The sequence below is a fragment of the Chelonoidis abingdonii genome, chromosome 9 (genome assembly GCF_003597395.2).
Source record: "Chelonoidis abingdonii isolate Lonesome George chromosome 9, CheloAbing_2.0, whole genome shotgun sequence".
Lineage (NCBI taxonomy): Eukaryota > Metazoa > Chordata > Testudines > Testudinidae > Chelonoidis > Chelonoidis abingdonii.
This window is the reverse complement of record NC_133777.1, coordinates 82,822,017-82,839,251: the sequence shown is the minus strand read 5'-3', so window position 1 is coordinate 82,839,251 and position 17,235 is coordinate 82,822,017. Positions and strand designations below refer to the sequence as shown.

The 17,235-nt window shown below is 40.0% G+C and overlaps 1 protein-coding gene across 1 annotated transcript in view; it reads right to left on the bottom strand.

The window, feature by feature from the left end:
* NOX5 (NADPH oxidase 5) overlaps positions 1–15,413 on the bottom strand; it is a 92,337-nt gene extending 76,924 nt beyond the window's left edge. The window contains exon 1 of the mRNA XM_032764349.2: positions 15,385–15,413. Coding sequence (XP_032620240.2) covers positions 15,385–15,407 — 23 coding nt within the window. The 5' untranslated portion in view covers positions 15,408–15,413. The remainder of the gene's footprint in view (positions 1–15,384) is intronic.
* Positions 15,414–17,235: the final 1,822 nt, after the last annotated feature.

Below are 17,235 nucleotides of genomic sequence, written 5' to 3'. Positions count from 1 at the left end.
CTCTAGCTTGCTTCTTGTTTTGTGTGTAGTATATATATGATATATACACACACACACACACACACACACCTGCCCCTGGAAATTTCCACTACATGCATCCGATGAAGTGGGCATTCACCCACGAAAGCTCATTTTCCAAAACGTCTGTTAGTCTATAAGGTGCCACGGGATTCTTTGCTGCTTTTACAGATCCAGACTAACACGGCTATCCCTCTGATACTCTGTCTATTGCCACTTCTTAAAAATAATTAACCAATTATTGAGCCAAAAAGAAAACTTAAGGCTGACTTATAGCTTGGTGGTTACACCAATCAACTGGGATGTGGGAGATCCAGGTTCAAGTCCCTGGTCTGAACATGGGTTTCCCTGGTGAATATCCTAATCACCAGGCTATTGGCTATTCTGGGTGTATGTGTCTATCTCTCACTCTTGCAAAAGGTTGACTTTTTCCTGATAAAGATTAGGAACACTTTGATAATCTTTAACATTTTCATGAGACAGGAAGAGTTACTGGCACAGATCTAGCTGAGACTTCAAAATCCTTGCCCCTTCAATTAAGGGCCGAAAAAGAAGACTTCCAGTAGAAACAAGGAAATTCAAGACTTTACAGTTTTAATATTTCAGTGGAATAAAACCAGGTGATTTCTTTCTAAGCTTACCTTTAGGCCTTTTTTATCCATCATATGGAAGAGAAACATTGCAAACCTATTTCTTCCCTTTTCAAGAAATAGCCAAAGAAAATGATACCTTGGGAGTTTCTAATAATAAAACATTTGAAAATAGACAAAATAGACAAATTAATAAGTTCTGATGAGGAACAACTCATCTGCCACGAATGATTTGCTAAAATGAAGAAATGAGTTCCAAAAAGCTGTGAAAGTGCTATAAAGATTGTTTTTTAAATATTCTGATTATTCAAAAACAGGTGAAGTACTCTTCCATCAACCAAGATTTGGTAAAAAACAAAAAACAAAAAAAAACAACCCTCCCACTCTGAGTCATTACACCAAATATTTTTTATTATTTTTACTTCTTTAAGTGTATAATAAAATATAGCCAAAGGCACCATCCTGTGCTCTGGACACCTACGCTATAGGTTAAGACACGAAGTAATACAAAAGGTCTGCTCAGTATAATCACCCAAAGCTCAGCCCAGTGGCCTGAGAGAAGATTTGTTTTGAAGCCTGCCCGGAAAATGACTAAATCTGGGCTCCAGCAAACCAGAGGGAGGGAGTTCCAAAATCAAAGACATGGAATTATATGACCATGAAAACAGGGATCTATAATATTGGAATCATCATCTTAAGGCTAATAGTAACGATGTCATATACAAGCAATGATCTCCCTCATCACATTGGGCACAAGTTATTGTCATTTAATAATACAAGCTACAGTCAATACACAGTCACATTCCTCTATACAAAGAAAAGGTGATTTTTATTGTTTTGTGGAAGGTCTGACTATATATAAAAAATATTAGGCACTGATTTTATTTCATTGCTAAGTTACAGCTGCACTGACAGCCAAGTCACATATGCTTTACCTTGAAACAAAGTAAAGTAAATAAGAGAGAAAGGAAAACAAGCCGTATGGTTTTGTGGTTGTTATTTGAAAGTTCGGCACTGACTAGATACACATTTAATTTTCAATCTGTTGCCTTGATAGAAAGGTCATATCAAAAAGCAAACAAGTACATATTTAATCCTTTAGCAAAAAAAATAAAAAAAATAAAAAAACAACTAGTGAGAGTCTGTTGCCATATTATCACAGAACCATAGAAACCAGATTTTTCCCCCCCATCTCGAATATCAACAGCCAAATGTCACCATAGAGCTAACAAGCATGAAATAACTTCCATCAAGTGGTAGTACCACCCACATCAATCTGATTCCAACCCAAATAAACTGCTACTTAATTGTGAAGATATGTGGAGAGTCCCACAGTGACTTGCAGACCTCCCACACCCAATAATACATACAGAAGGTCCTGAATGCAGTGGAACCATCTCAATTTATTCATCAAGGGGAAACTTTTCTGTTGACTTTAGTGGGATTTGGATTGGCCCCTATTCCATCCCCCTGCCAATACAGCATGTTCCCTACCATGTTGATGTTTTTAGTTTTAAATATATTAAGCATTAAATGGACTATTAAATCTCTGTAACTCATGGATGGTTGAAGAGGCCACACTCATATGACAGTTTTCCTGATATTCAGGCTACATTTTCCTTTGCTGACATTTATCCTATTAATCTTAGTTTTACAAATCTCTAAACCTGCTCCCAGGCTTTGGCTCAGAGATGCAGAAGCTGGCTACAGATTTACTGTGGGCATTCCTAAAAGGAAGGTGAAGAATTAAAACAACTGAAGCCAAGAGTAAACCAAAAAGGATGGGTCGCTGGTTCTTGTGGAAACTCAATACTTACTGGTGACCAAAGTCTCCACTTGGTAGGACCAACCAGCTAGCTTCTGTAACCCACATCTAGGTAATGACTACCATTCCAATATGTCAGAATTACTATCTTTTTAACTTATAAAATGCATACCTAATGATAAGATATTATCTTTACACTCAAATGACAACCTTTAGCAACTCTGAAGTCCACAAGGGCAGGTACTATACAGATGCAGAACATCCTCTGAAATATAGTTAAGCTTGGAATGACTTGATTTTTAAAATCAGTAAGTGTTGATTTCACTGTACACACCCAAATTGACAGAAAATATTTCCGAGTTGGTAATCAGAATTATAGGACTGGAAGGGACCTCAAGAGGTCATCTAGTCCAATCCCCTACACTCATGGCAGGACTAAGTATTATCTAGACCATCTCTTACAGGTGTTTCTCTAACCTCCTCTTAAAAATCTCCAGTGATGGAGATTCCACAGTCTCCCCAGGCCATTTATTCCAGTGCTTAACTGCCCTGACAGTTAGGAAGTTTTTCCTAATGTCCAACCTAAACTGCCCTTGCTGCAATTTAAGCCCATTGCTTCTTGTCCTATCTTCAGAGGTTAAGAAAAACAATTTTTCTCCCTCCTCCTTGTAACAACCTTTTATGTACTTGAAAACTGCTATGTCCCCTCTCAGTCTTCTCTTTTCCAGACTAAACAAACCCATTTTTTTCAATCTTCCCTTATAGCTCATGTTTTCTAGACCTTTAATCATTTTGGTTGCTCTTCTCTGGACTCTCTCCAATTTGTCCACATCCTTCCTGAAATGTGATGCCCAGAACTGGACACAATACTCCAGCTGAGGCCTAATCAGCACTGAGTAGAATGGAAGAATTACTTCTTGTGACTCACTTACAATGCTCCTGCTAATACATCCCAGAATGATGTTCACATTTTTTGCAACAGTGTTACATTGTTGACTCCTATTTAGCTTGTGGTCCACTATGACCCCCAGTTCCCTTTCCGCAGTGCTCCTTCCTAGGCAGTCATTTCTCTTTTTGTATGTGTGCAACTGATTGTTCCTTCCTAAGTGGAGCACTTTGCATTTGTCCTTATTGAATTTCATACCATTTCTCCAGCTTGTCCAGTTAATTTTGAATTTTAATCATATCCTCCAAAACACTTGCAACCCCTCCCAGCTTGGAATCGTCAGCAAACTTTATAAGTGTACTCTGTATGCCATTATCTAAATCATCGATGAAGATTTTGAACAGAACTGGCTCCAGAACTGATCCCTGCAGGACCCCACTTGTTACGTCCTTCCAGCATGAGTGTGAACTACTGATAACTACTCTCTTGATAACTAATCAAAAGGTACAGATAGGCAAAGTAAGAAAAATATTTTTTGAGAATTTTTTGAAGTTTAATGTAAGGTTTTTTACTTTGTATATTTTGATCTGTGATGTGTTTTAATAGTTATAAAGCTTCAACTTTTTGAATCTGAGTCTACTGTCATTATTGTCTACTCCCCCTCTCGCCCATTTTATAACTGTAACATTTAAAATAACAAATGCTTAAACCCCAAAATTTTGCACAACCGTGAACATTTAAAATAGATAAAAATAAAAAAATGCTTAAAAATAAACAGCAATATTAACTGACATTAAAAAATATAGCCAACCCTAAATATAGTTAACTGTAGAAATCCAGCAATAATTGCTGTGACAATATCAAAAGCCAAATGTTGCTATGGAGCTAACAAGCATGAAATAACTTAGATCAGGTGGTAGTACAACCATCATCAATCTGATTCCAACCCAAATAAACTGTTACTTAGTTACAAAGAAATCTGGAGTCCTATAGTGACTCGGGGGCAAACGATGGCATCTCCCAGCCCCAATAATACATGCAGAAGGCCCTGAACAGAGTGGAACCAGAACTAGTAAGACCCTCCCCATGGAGCATCAGCCATGGAAACCACCATAGCCTAGAGGCTGTAGCAGATGGCACTTCATCGCCTGTAAGGGAGCGTTACGTCTCCCAACACTTTTAGAGCACCCCTGTACACAGTCTGTTTACTCTGCTAGGATTATTATATGTTTAGAGGGGGGAAGAGGAAAAAATGAATGGTTCTGTTTCAAACACAGAGGGCCAGATTTTCAAAGGCAGTTAGGTGTTTAAAGAGGAGGATGAATGCAACATTTCTGTGGGCAATTTCAGAAGCAGTGTTTGAAACTGCAGCTCCACTTATTTCCCCTAACTTTGCATGATTTCTAGAATTAAAGAAACCACCAGAAGAACTTTTAAGACTGTATTTTAATAAATTATGAACATCCATTCTTTATATGCAGCAGAGAATCCTGTGGCACCTTATAGACTAACAGACGTTTTGGAGCATGAGCTTTCGTGGGTGAATACCCACTTCGTCAGATGAATGTAGTGGAAATTTCCAGGGGCAGGTATATATATGCTAGCAAGCAAGCTAGAGATAACGAGGTTAGTTCAATCAGGGAGGATGAGGCCCTGTTCTAGCAGTTGAGGTGTGAAAACCAAGGGAGGAGAAACTGGTTCTGTAGTTGGCAAGCCATTCACAGTCTTTGTTCAATCCTGAGCTGATGGTGTCAAATTTGCAGATGAATTGAAGCTCAGCAGTTTCTCTTTGAAGTCTGGTCCTGAAGTTTTTTTGCTGCAGGATGGCCACCTTAAGGTCTGCTATAGTGTGGCCAGGGAGGTTGAAGTGTTCTCCTACAGGTTTCTGTATATTGCCGTTCCTAATATCTGATTTGTGTCCATTTATCCTTTTCTGTAGAGACTGTCCAGTTTGGCCGATGTATATTTCCATTATTTTAGTTTTAGACCTTCAGTCCCATAATTAAGATGTAAAGAAGCCAAATATGTATAACAAGAACTGAGAGAGAAGATATTTTAACAAGTTCAGTAAAAACAGGAAAATTGTCTATAATGAAGATATCAGATCAAAACGTTATTACAGCTTATTTCCAGAATGTCTAATGTGATATTCATAGACTACAGAGGAATGGATGGGGAATGTGTTTCATTCAATTCCCTTTTTATTGTTTGGCTTTTAAATATACACAAGATGTTACAACCTCTAAGAATTTTCAAAGTCAGAGCAATGCAGCAAAAAAGAAGCAAGGATATTTTTGAGCCTCTGAACATTTCCCTAGCTTATATCCAAGCAGACACTACAGTGTAACAGTTTGCGTATTAAGTTTCGCTCAGAGTGCATACTGAATGCTGAGTAAATGCAGATATTCTGAACAGCTTTTATCTAAAAAGTCTGATCCAGAAACTGATAGTATAAACACAAAGGGCTAACTTATCAAAACTCTGTATCATTATTATGTGTGCAACAATGTGTTTTGCATGCCTAATTAAGCCCAATTTGTAGCTAGGTAAGCAATGAATTTCAAATTGTGATTGTGCAATGCTGGTGTCTTATTTGCATGCTGTATAAGTGAAGGCATGCTGTGAACGGTCTGTAAAAGGGATTTGACTTGGTCAGTTTCCTAAATTTTGTCATAGCATTTCTTTGAAGTAAAAGTAGTCAGACTTTCACTAATATAAATTTAAATTGAAACGGGCTCAAAGGATCTTTATTGGGGGAAAATCGCAAGTAAAGTACTATGTTTATGTTAGGAAATACATATGAAGAGTCAGATCAACTTGTTGATATGTCTTTCTTTTTTGGTTATATTTTCTTTAGGCTTAGCAAGTGACAAAGCCTTTTTGAATATTTAAAATTCTGTATTTAACACCCAAAATTCAATTCTCGGTTCTGGTTTTGTCAGGTCTAAAGGGAGAAGACATAATAATATTCCTCCTTTTCATTTTCCAGGGATCGGACTACAGCAGAATAACTGTACTTGCCATGGTTAATGATTTAATAGAGTGAAGGTCTCTGTCTGTTTGGACCTTTCTACAATCCCGTGGCAATGCCCACCCTGGAATTCTTTTAATTTGATAACAAGCCATTGTGCGGCTCTGCTGGGCACAGCCTTGCCATTCCTTGACTCTGACCTGTCACAACAATCTGTGATGCTGCTGAGTTTGGAGAGTTTGGATGCCAGCCATTTGGCTTGTGTACTTTCATGCCTCAGTGAGCCATTCTGAGACACTTACTCTTCAGTGTCTTTATGTTCCCTTTGAGGTTTATCATTCAGCAGTAGAACCTAAATTTCCACTGTTGTGAGTTATCCCAGTTTGACACAGATCTACCACAGTGCTGTGCCAGTCCTGACCAACCTCCTTCACGATGATCAGTCTTGCAAATGACAAAACTCGGATACTGAATTAAGGCAAACCAAACTGTCAGCCACTCCTAGGTATTTGCTCCTTCTCTGGCAACAGTTTCAATAATTCCCTTTCACCACGTCCTTTGTAGAAAGCCTGGGTGTTACACAGACTTTGTGTATATTTGTAAGTGTCTTGCCTCTGTCACGAGAGCTTCAGACTGGCATCTTTGAAACTGCCAGATGGATACCCCCATTCAGCAGGTTCAACTGCTGGTTAATACTATTGTTGCTTCAAAGCCTGATTATTTCATATCTTTATTCACAGGCTACAGTACTAACAGGATGGAACTGCCGCAGCTCTAAGTTGTTTCAGCACGTTGCCCCTGTTTTAAAGCTCTTTCATTGGCTTCCAATAAAATCTTGTATTGATTCTTTTGCAAGTTTGCTTATTCAGTTACAAAGCCCTCTGTATTAGCAAGATATAGCTTCTTTCATCATGTGCCTACTTCTTCTGCTGATTAGGTGGGATGCACTAAACACTCTATCGAAATAATGGCAACAAGAGCTTTCAATAATTTGCTGCGTGATGGTTGAATCGGCTTCCAGTTGAATGCTGGAGCCAAGTCCATCCTCATTTTTAAAGCTAAAGACAGTTTTGCTTTTTAACTGCAAGACATCCTCTTGGGACTTCTCTTCAGATCATTACATAAATACATTTTTGTTGTGAACATTTTATTTTGGCTTTGTAACCCAGATATATGTCAGAAACTGGATTTTCTTAAAACCTGCTGCACAAATCATACACATGACTTTGGTCTAGATGAAGGGCCCAACCACACTCATTGAAGATGACGACAGTTTTGACTTGAACAGTACTACAATTGAGTGCTGCATTAAATCCCTGTGTCTGAAATTATTTACCAAGAGAATCTTTTGGGTATGGATGTTGCAAGACCAACCACTCCAGAATAAAGACTGGCTCTGTATCAAATTTAGTAGGGTACACGCTGTTACCACTTTGCTAACCCAGCAGACTTGCCCTAAGGAAACAGAAGAATAAGAAAATGGAGCTCACAATGGTCTTATGAAATTCACCCCTGTGCTGAAGTCTAGCAAAAGACTTACATACCACTTAACTCCGTCTGCCCCCCGCCCCTTATCCAACCCCCCTACTCCCCGCTCCCTTACCATGCCACTCAGATCACCAGGACAGGCAACCATACCACCCGGACGGAGCCAGCCACGCCACTGCACAGTCTATAGCACTGGGGCAGGCCAGCAGCTCTCACAGCCAGGCAGCCCGGCAGGAGCCCACAGTCCCGCTGCCCAGAGCGCTAGTGGCATGGCAAGTTGAGACTGTGGGGGAGGGGGAACAGCAGGGGAAGGGCTGGGGGCCAGCCTCCCTGGCCAGGAGCTCAAGGGCCGGACAGGACCATCCTGAGGGCCAGGTATGGCCCACAGGCCGTAGTTTTCCCACCTCTTCCCTAGATAATATTCTGCTTCCATCACTATGACATTAATGTTGCAGACACATTGGGATCCCTGCCTTGTCAGATTCTAACTAGAATGAATTGCTTCTCCTGTATTTCTCTCTCGATACCAACTCTCTTTTCACCTTTTTTCAACTCTTCATTATGTTTTGAATTCTTCAGTCTGTTTTTAACAGCAACCTCTCAGCTACAGCTTGCACTTTTTTCATGGATTCCCTTACTTCAGCTAGAAATTATCTTCATGCTTTAGCACTAGTTAGTCAGGATTTCAGTTTGTCTATACAAGTAGCTCCTCTCTTTAGTTGTTTCCTTCCCAAACTCCTGAAACAGTGGCTGCATTTACTTAATAAACAAGTATTCAGATGGGAGATGACAGGTAATATAGTCAATGGAAATAAAACCATATGTTCAGAAAATAACTAAAATCAGCTAGCATGCAAATTTATTTGTAAGATTCAATATTATCGAGGGAAACATTCTTACCTAGCAGAGCAGAAAGTTAAGTTTCTTGGGCTTCATTCCCCTCTCTGCCCCGGCTTCTGTATGGCTTCGTCAAGCCATTCAACCTCTCATCCCTCAATATCCTATCCATAAAATGGATGAAATATTACTCCCTTACGCAGGTCTTGTGAAAATTGTTTACAATATGATTGCTACTGGAGATGGAGCTTCAAGCAGTTGTTCCTGGCTCAGTCGAGTCCTGTTGGAAAAGGATCAGCAAACATCTCTAGGGACATGACTTTTTCCAAAATAGAAGCTGCACTTTGTGAGGTCGTCAGTGACTGACATCAGGCTGTCATCACAGAGGCAAGGTTTAAACCCCAAAATCTTACATCAACCAAAAGGTTGGGCGATGAGAGAAAAAATGGACAACAGGGTAGAAACTATTTAAACAACTCCTAGAACTAAAATCTAATCATTGTGGGTTTTTTTGAGAAAACGATTTCAAAGAAACGACCATTGCATCCTGACACACTGCCAGAAAGCAGAGGGAGGTGTTTGGGTCTGCACGTTAGAGATAGCTGGAAAATGAATTTCACAAAAGAGTTGGGAATTATTTTTGCTCTGCAGGCTTCAAGATTGAATTATTTTTCACTTACTGGATTTTTAAAAAAAAATAAAACCTTTTATTGAAAATATTCATTTAAAAGACCTCCCTCTATCCACTTCTCTTCCTTGAAAAGGGGAACGGAAGAGAAAAAAAGAAAAACAAAAAAGAATTTTTTCTCATTTGGAATTTTATTTAAAAAATATATAATTTTCAGAAAATATGCATTTTGGCGAAACCAGCATTTTTCAAAAGCTTTTAGATTAAAAAATCATATGAACATTTTGACCAGCCCTACTCTTCTCCGTTTCATGCCCTCAGATAGCAGGGGTCTGAGAACATACAGGGTGCATGTGGGGCCCCAACAGACACTAAAGTTTCCTGACTCACACATGCATCATGAATGGGATCCACTTGAACAACTGATGTTTCAGTTGATCCTTGCTGGTCATTCTGTGCAAAGAACGATTCCAACTGTACCAGTGACAAAGAAGAGATGCAGAATACAAAACTTGGTGCAATTAAGGCAGAATCCAAATGTAAGTACAAACAATACTCAGACATGTAGTTTCAGATTAGTGTAATAGCTCATAACCACCCTTCTTATAATGAAGCACAAAGAGTTTGAGAGATTTTCTTATGTATAATCATGACACACTACATTGGAGCTGCATTTCTAGAACCTTTGCTCTGGGACCCACACTTTTGCTCTGTCTGAAGTCAATGAGAGATTTGCCAAGCATTAGAACCTTTTGGGAGAAGAGCGTACTGACATGAAAGTACGCCTCTTGAAGGTTGAGCGTCACAAAATAGTTCCCCAAATCCAGGAGTGGAAATATAGCTCCAAGTGTCACCATCTTGAATTTCTGTACCTTGACAAAAGTAATTAACATTCTTAATTCTGGAATTGGTCTCCACCCACCCTTCTTTTTAGAAACCAAGTACTTGGATTAAAATCTTCTTCATCTGTATTGAGTGGGAAGTAGTTCCACAACTCCAGTGCAAAAGGATAAAACTTCTTGGTTCAGAAGAGGTTCATGAAATGGATCTCTGGAAAAAAAAATGGGGAAGAGGGTAAGAAGGCAATATGGAGTACCCTGATGTTATAACCTCCGAAATACATCTGCAGTGATAACTTGCTCCCATGCAATGTGAAAATGAGAGAGACAATCCTCAAAAGGTGGGCAGACAGAAGGAGCAGGATTGTAAACATCAGATCTGGTTCATGGGAATATTTATGGGCTTTGACCACAGCATCAACATGCGCACTTCGCAGCTGACTGCTGCATCAGAGTTGGAGGAATAATTGTGAACTCTCCCTTCTGCATCCTGGATTTTTTTTTAAATGTGGCTCCAACGACCTACAGTAGCTAGATAACTGGGATGGACTTGATCTCTGTGCTGTCTGAGACAGACTAAATCTCTTTTTATTCACAGGTGTATATACGCCCAACAAAAGAAGGGTCACTCAAGAGTCCTTCAGAAAATGCAGAGTTGTTTGTGGAGTCACTAAACAATTTCAAACCAACAAAGGGAAGGTCCTCTACTGTGCTTTGGACTTCTTGTGGAAATCCTGAGGACTAGAGTCATGAGACTTTACACCTAGTTACAGCTATGGAAATGGAGCAAGCAGCCATATTAGCGAAGACATTTTGTGCAACTGATGTGGTTTTATTTTGCCAGAATCAACTGATAATCGTCTATCTGGTGTTACAGGGTTGCGGATAAATAACTTTTATGGCCAAAAAGGTTTAAGTGGTTCTGGTCTTTATCACATGGGGATACCTTTCAATGCTGTTGCCTACTATGTTAACTCACGGTATCCATGAGCAAGGAATTAGGGGCAGCACAAAAAACTAAGACTTCCAAACCCCTAGTAGAACATAATATATTTTATCTGCTCTTTTAGCTATCAGGAGTGGGGAGCAGTAGCAGGACTCTGCCAGATCACTTGGGCAGGTTCCAAGAGCACCTCATTTATAAGCAAGGCCACCCACGCTAACGATGGTGTACGTACAATATCAGGCAATTTATGCTACTTGAACTACTAATGGAATCTTGAAAGCATCTGCCACTCTTTTCATCAACTCCTGAAATGGCTTGAAGTTGTCCACGTGAGTTGGTAGGGGCATGACAGCCTCATGTGGGGAAGATGGGGCTATATTAGTCTGTGGAATTGTCCCCTCATCAGCTCCCTTCTTGTTTTTCAAATGTCCCTTCCTGTAGAGAAGAATGAAGTGGTAGGACAGAGAGAACTGGAGTGTGCTGTCTGGTACAGTCCACATGAGTAGTTGGTACCCTAAAAAACTGTTGTCAGCAGACAGCTGAGTATGCCTACTAGGGAGGATTGTAGGGGGATAGGGGAGGCAGACAATACTAGTCATACCAGGGAGGATGGTTGGCAGATCGTGGTAGTAAAAGCCTGGAAGTGTCTTTTGATGTTCCAGGTGCTTAGTAATCAAAGGTCAGCAGTCAATCAGTGTAGCCCTGTACTGAGATTAGAGAGAGTCTGAAGTACTCTCTTCTTTGCATTCCAACAGAGCACCCAGGAGCAGTATTTGGCTGTATATCAGACCAAATCACTTCCGAGGCAGGCAATATGGGTGAAAGGTGAGACACTAGGGATAAATCAGGTTTTGGTACCAGGAGTCTTAAGCTCAGCAAAGATGATTCAGGTTCATTGGAGAAATATAGGTCCTGTGGTATTGCGTGAATCTGCACAGCCATTTGATGAATCCTAGACACTGAAGCATGCGGTACCAAGAGATGCTCTGCCTCTTGCTGTACTGATGCTCTTGGCAGTGAAGAGGCAGCAGCAGATGAGGGTGGTACCAAGTGTTTCAGAAGCACCTCATTCAGCCTTCAGTGGTACCAAGGGCTTCAGCACTGTGTGACTTTGATGAAGGCTTTCACTTGGAGAAACCTTTAAGGCGCGTGGTGTCTCCTTTATGCAAGCATCTTAAGAATATGGTGTGTCTGAGAAGATCTAGCAAGAGACTTTCCTGATGTCACTTGAAAGTGTCTCTCCATGACCTAGAAGGTAAAAGAGCTGCAGACACTGACAGAATGATATGGTCGTTCAGAGGCCGATGTTCCAGGTGGGTCTCTGGGCCTGGATCTGAAGCAGGACAAAGTGAGCACTCCATCACAAAAAGCTGAAGTTTTCTCTCTCCATCCCTTCTGAAGTGACTCTTGAAGCTTGCACAGGTCTTACACTTCAAATGGATGTGCATATCCCCGAAGCAGCAGATACAATGCTAGCAGCCATCACTAACCGGAAAGGATTCCCAGCACGGGAGGCTATGTTTGAAGCCTGGTTACTTAGACATTCCCAAAGAAAAAGTAGGCTTCTCAGGAGACAGCCCCTCTCTATGGAGGTGAGGGTGCATAACAGACAAAACCCCAGCCAAAAGGAGAAAGAACCCTCAAAAACTAAACACTTACTACACAAACTATAAAAAATAAAAGTAAAATACACTTAAAATTAAGTACTAAAGACTAGCTAAGATGAGTAACTCTGCAGGCAAGCACTACAAAGTGCTTTGTCTCAGGGAGAGGTGGTTGAGAAGGAATTTAGGACAGTCCATCTGTCACAGCCTTATATACCCTCGGTATGGAACATCAAGAAGGCTAGGGCACATGCCCAGACCAAATGAAGACTGCTGCTCAAAAATCTCTGACTGAAGGTACACGAGATGCATGCAAACCTCAAGTGAAGAGTCCTTAGGGACACTGCTTGAAGAAGAAAGTTATGGACTTGATGCAGAAACTACCAGAAAGGTTACATGGCTTGGGTTCCACAGGTCAGCCTAGATGATTGCAGTAGTCCTTAAAAATCTATTAAGTTTTTTTCATTTAATCTTAGCAATAAAAAAGGAATTGCGTAAAATATTATATATATAAATCTGAGACTCACACAAGGTGGGTGAGGTAATATCTTTTTTTGGAGTAACTTCTGTTGCTGAAAGGGACAAGCTCGCAAGCTTCACAGAGCTCTTCCTCAAGTCTGGAGAAGGTAACCCCAGTGTCACAGCTAAATACAATGTGGGACAGATTGTTAAGCAGAAGGGGCTCACAAATGGTAGACCACTTAAAATTAAATGGGCACTTAACACTCTTGCAGGACAAGGAAGGTTAGTAGACAGCAGAGCGTGTTATAAATTGTAATGAAAAGCAGTGTCTCTAAGTTCAGGATTTTTAGTGTCCAGCAGTTATGAATTTAAGTTCCCAGCTTGCCTTTTGAAGCTGTTGTGTAGGCTTCAGGGGAAGGATTGAGAAGTCAGATATGGAGTTAGTATTGTGAAAAGTATTCATCCATGGGTGATAGATAGGATGTTTTTATATTTTATCATTTTTCTGTATGAGTTCATTCAAGGGTATAGTTTTTGTTGGGGCACTTGATGAGGTACACCACATGTTGTCACAGGAACGTGTAAGACCCATCGATCTTGAAAGATATGTTATGGGGTGGGGGTATTAATCACCATAGTAGTGGAGATATGTCTGCAGGTTTGATATCTGTTATTGTGGCCAGGTCTGGTGCAGCTCTTAATTTAAATATAGCAGTTAAACTATTTCCTACTCTTTCACCATTGCAATCTTTAATGTTTTATAAAGAAACAGGTGGATCCTGGGGAGTGACAACTTAGTAAGAGGGGGGACTACTGGTAAAGCAATGGCCTGAATGGTATGATCAGACGCTAGCTACAAAAATACATGCTTGATGTGGTGAAAACTAGGACTTCTATTGACTAACCAAGAAGCTATTTAATTATTCGTTAATCTTTCTACAGAAATGTGTTTATAGTAATTACATGAATTATCTGTGATCACGGCTACAGAAAACACTCATCTGTGATCACTTCAGAACAATTCGCTTGGATATTTCCCATCTAATAGTTAAGAAGGGCTTGACTGCCAAAGACCCTTCAAAGCATAAAGCTAAGGAATACTCTTAAAGAGTTTTGAACAAAAAAGCCCACTCTGTCTTACATCTGCTAAGTAAAATCTGTAATACACATACTATAATTTATTTAGAATAATCAGCTTCTGCAGGAAAGACTGCCATATATTTAAGTATATAAAAAAGAACTCTCAGGCTTAGTTTAAAAACTGAAACACAAGACTATTGGGATTTATGAGATATTGGTTGATTGCTTTAGCAGACTGGAAAAAAATTGGTGGTATTTGATTCCTTCCCTTGCTCTCCTGAGGTTATGTATTTTCTAAGCACTATTAGTGTGTTTGAGATATTGTACAAATGAAAAGACAAGGTCCAGTCTACACTAAAAACACAGTCTCTTGCCACAGAAATCAATTCACTCACATCATGTACTGTGGCCAGAAGTAGCATAAGTTGTGCACTACAATGAAAGCAGTAATAAATTCTGAGTAGTACATATAATTACACTATAGTTTTATGCCTTCTATGTACTGTGTGTCCAGACCAGCATAAATGAGAAACAGTTAACAGAAAAGAGGGCTCTTCTCTTGGCCAGAGGCTGAGATACTATTATGCAAGGCATGCCAAACAGCATTCAAACACTGGAGTCAGGGCATAGTCCTTACTCCTGGTTTGACATGGTATAAAGAAAGCACTCAGGCTCCACACAGAGCTCAGCATAGAATTCATGTCTCGAAGAAAAATGAATGTTAATCCCCCACAGCTGAACATCCATTGATGGAGGCACAGGTACCCAAACACCATCAGAATACATTGCACTTATAAACCACGTGCTCACAAGTGTTACCAGATTTGCCCATTATCTTGGAGTACACTCATTTATTAGGGTTACTCTTTGGGGGAGAGGGGTTCTGTAATTCTATCAATGTACTGCTTGTGTCACTTGTGTTCTCATACGGAGTTTTAGTCCTCGCTACTGCAAGTCCCCTCCCAGTGGAGCTATCCTGCAGGACCTAGGTTTCTGAGAGCTGGGTTCTTCTAGCTCCAAAGTCAGGTGAACACACAAGGTACAAGGAGCGTTGCTACAGAGAGAGAGAGAGAGAGAAGTAACCGGCTTAACCATGAAAGTTATTTATTACCAGGTAATAATCATACATGGGGAGCCAAACAAACAAAACAGTTATATTAAATCTAACTTACATTTGATTATAAAAGTCAGGTTTAGAAAACTAAAACTGATCACACAAGTCAGGGTCAGAAGGCTTTACCGAGAGACAGAGAGAGAGTTAGATCCTCACCACTCCATGAAGCTTGAATCCATCAGAGTTCCCAGGAGGTGATGTTAGCTGAGGGTCCGGAGTGCTGGAGTAAGGCAGAGCCCCCAGCACGATCAGTCAGGAGAAGGTAAGTCCCAGTGGAATTGATGTAGATTTTGGATCCAGGCATCAGAGCACTTACTTGAGCATGGGTAGGGGGTTTTGTAGGGAAAGAACAATGATTCAAGACAGAAAACTAGATTTGTTTATGGGTAAATTGATGGCTCAAGGGAGTATACCAAAGCTCTTCTGTTCAGGCTAGACAATAGAAACTGCTCATTCTTGGTTATGGGAGGGGTTCCTTCCAGGGAGCTCACAATGCAATTAGGCAGCTTCAGTATTTTGGATACCAATAAAGAATTTATTACTAGAATTGGTCTGATAACTACTGAGTTAGGGGTGTGCAGACATGGATTCATTAACAGGTGGAGCAGAGATCTCCATCATGCAGTACTTTCCTGCTGTTCTGGTCCCAGAGTTCAGTGCAGTTCTTGCCTTGGAATCTCTGTTCTCCATTCTGTATGCTAAGGGAGATGCCTCCCCATCCCATCTTTTTTATGCAAATGAGGTTAGGGGAGTTTCTTTAATCCTGCCACCCTTGTCCAGAGGGGTTTAGGTATGTCTTTCACCACCTTTTAATTGCACCATAAGATACTACACTGCATATAGGCATGTACACACTCAGTTGCACACATATTACTAAAAACAATGCCAAAGAGGAAAATGATGATCTGATCTACATCTATGCTATGAGCTAAGACAGTACTACTCAGACCTCAGTGGTTCAGGAGCCAAATTAGTGACCATTACCCAAGAGCCACAATAGTGTGAATTCAGTTTCTCTCTCTCTCTCTCTCTCTCTCTCTAGTAAAATCATCCTGACTGGTTACTAATTAAATCATGTTTTAATATCATGTGCTGCAAAGAGCCACAGACGACACATTAAAGAGTCACTTGCAACTCACAAGCCTCAGTCTGAGTACCACTGAATTAGCGCAAGTATAAATAGCATTGTAGCAATGGTAGCAGTTTAGCCATGCCAAGCACATACCTAGCTTGTAGTGCATCATTTTCACAGGAAACACTCCTGATCACCATCAGTGACACTCCAAATAGCACTTACCAAGCTACCTCCTCTCATTAAAGAGAAATACTACTTATTATGATGCTATATTTAATATTTGGCATTTATAAGCAGCCTTCCAAGGATCTCAAAGTGCTTTGCATACATTACTGAATTCAGCCTTCCAACTCTCCTCTCATGTAGATTTCCCCCATTTCACAAAAGGGGGAAATTGAGGCACGTAGAAGTTGACTCTCCCAAGAGCACAGAAAGCCTGTGCCAGAATCAAGAATAGAAGTAAAATAATTAAAAAATAGTCATTTTGAATACTGGGAGTCTGATAATGCAACCAGTATTTGCAAACAACTTCCACTGAAGTCAGTGGAAATTAGTTATGTGCAATATCTACCATATATTATTAAGTCCTGAAAGTTTGTGCACTAGAAAAACAATTATATTTCATATTGTTTTGGAATAATCTAACCCGCATAGAACAAATTAAAATACACAATTTCAGCTAAATAATGTCAGATCAGAATATCCCTGAACTTTGGCTCTAGATGTAACCTAACTAGTGACTAGTTATTAGTACAACTATCTAACAATCCAATGTTTTTTAAATGATTTTAAGCACTGGAACTTAAGTCCAAGATGTCTGTATATTTCCCATATTGATCATATCAAGAATTTTAAAAATATAATTGTAGAGTTTGTCAAAAATGTTTATCACAATTTCCCATAAAAATTTCTCTCACTTTGCTTATTTCCCT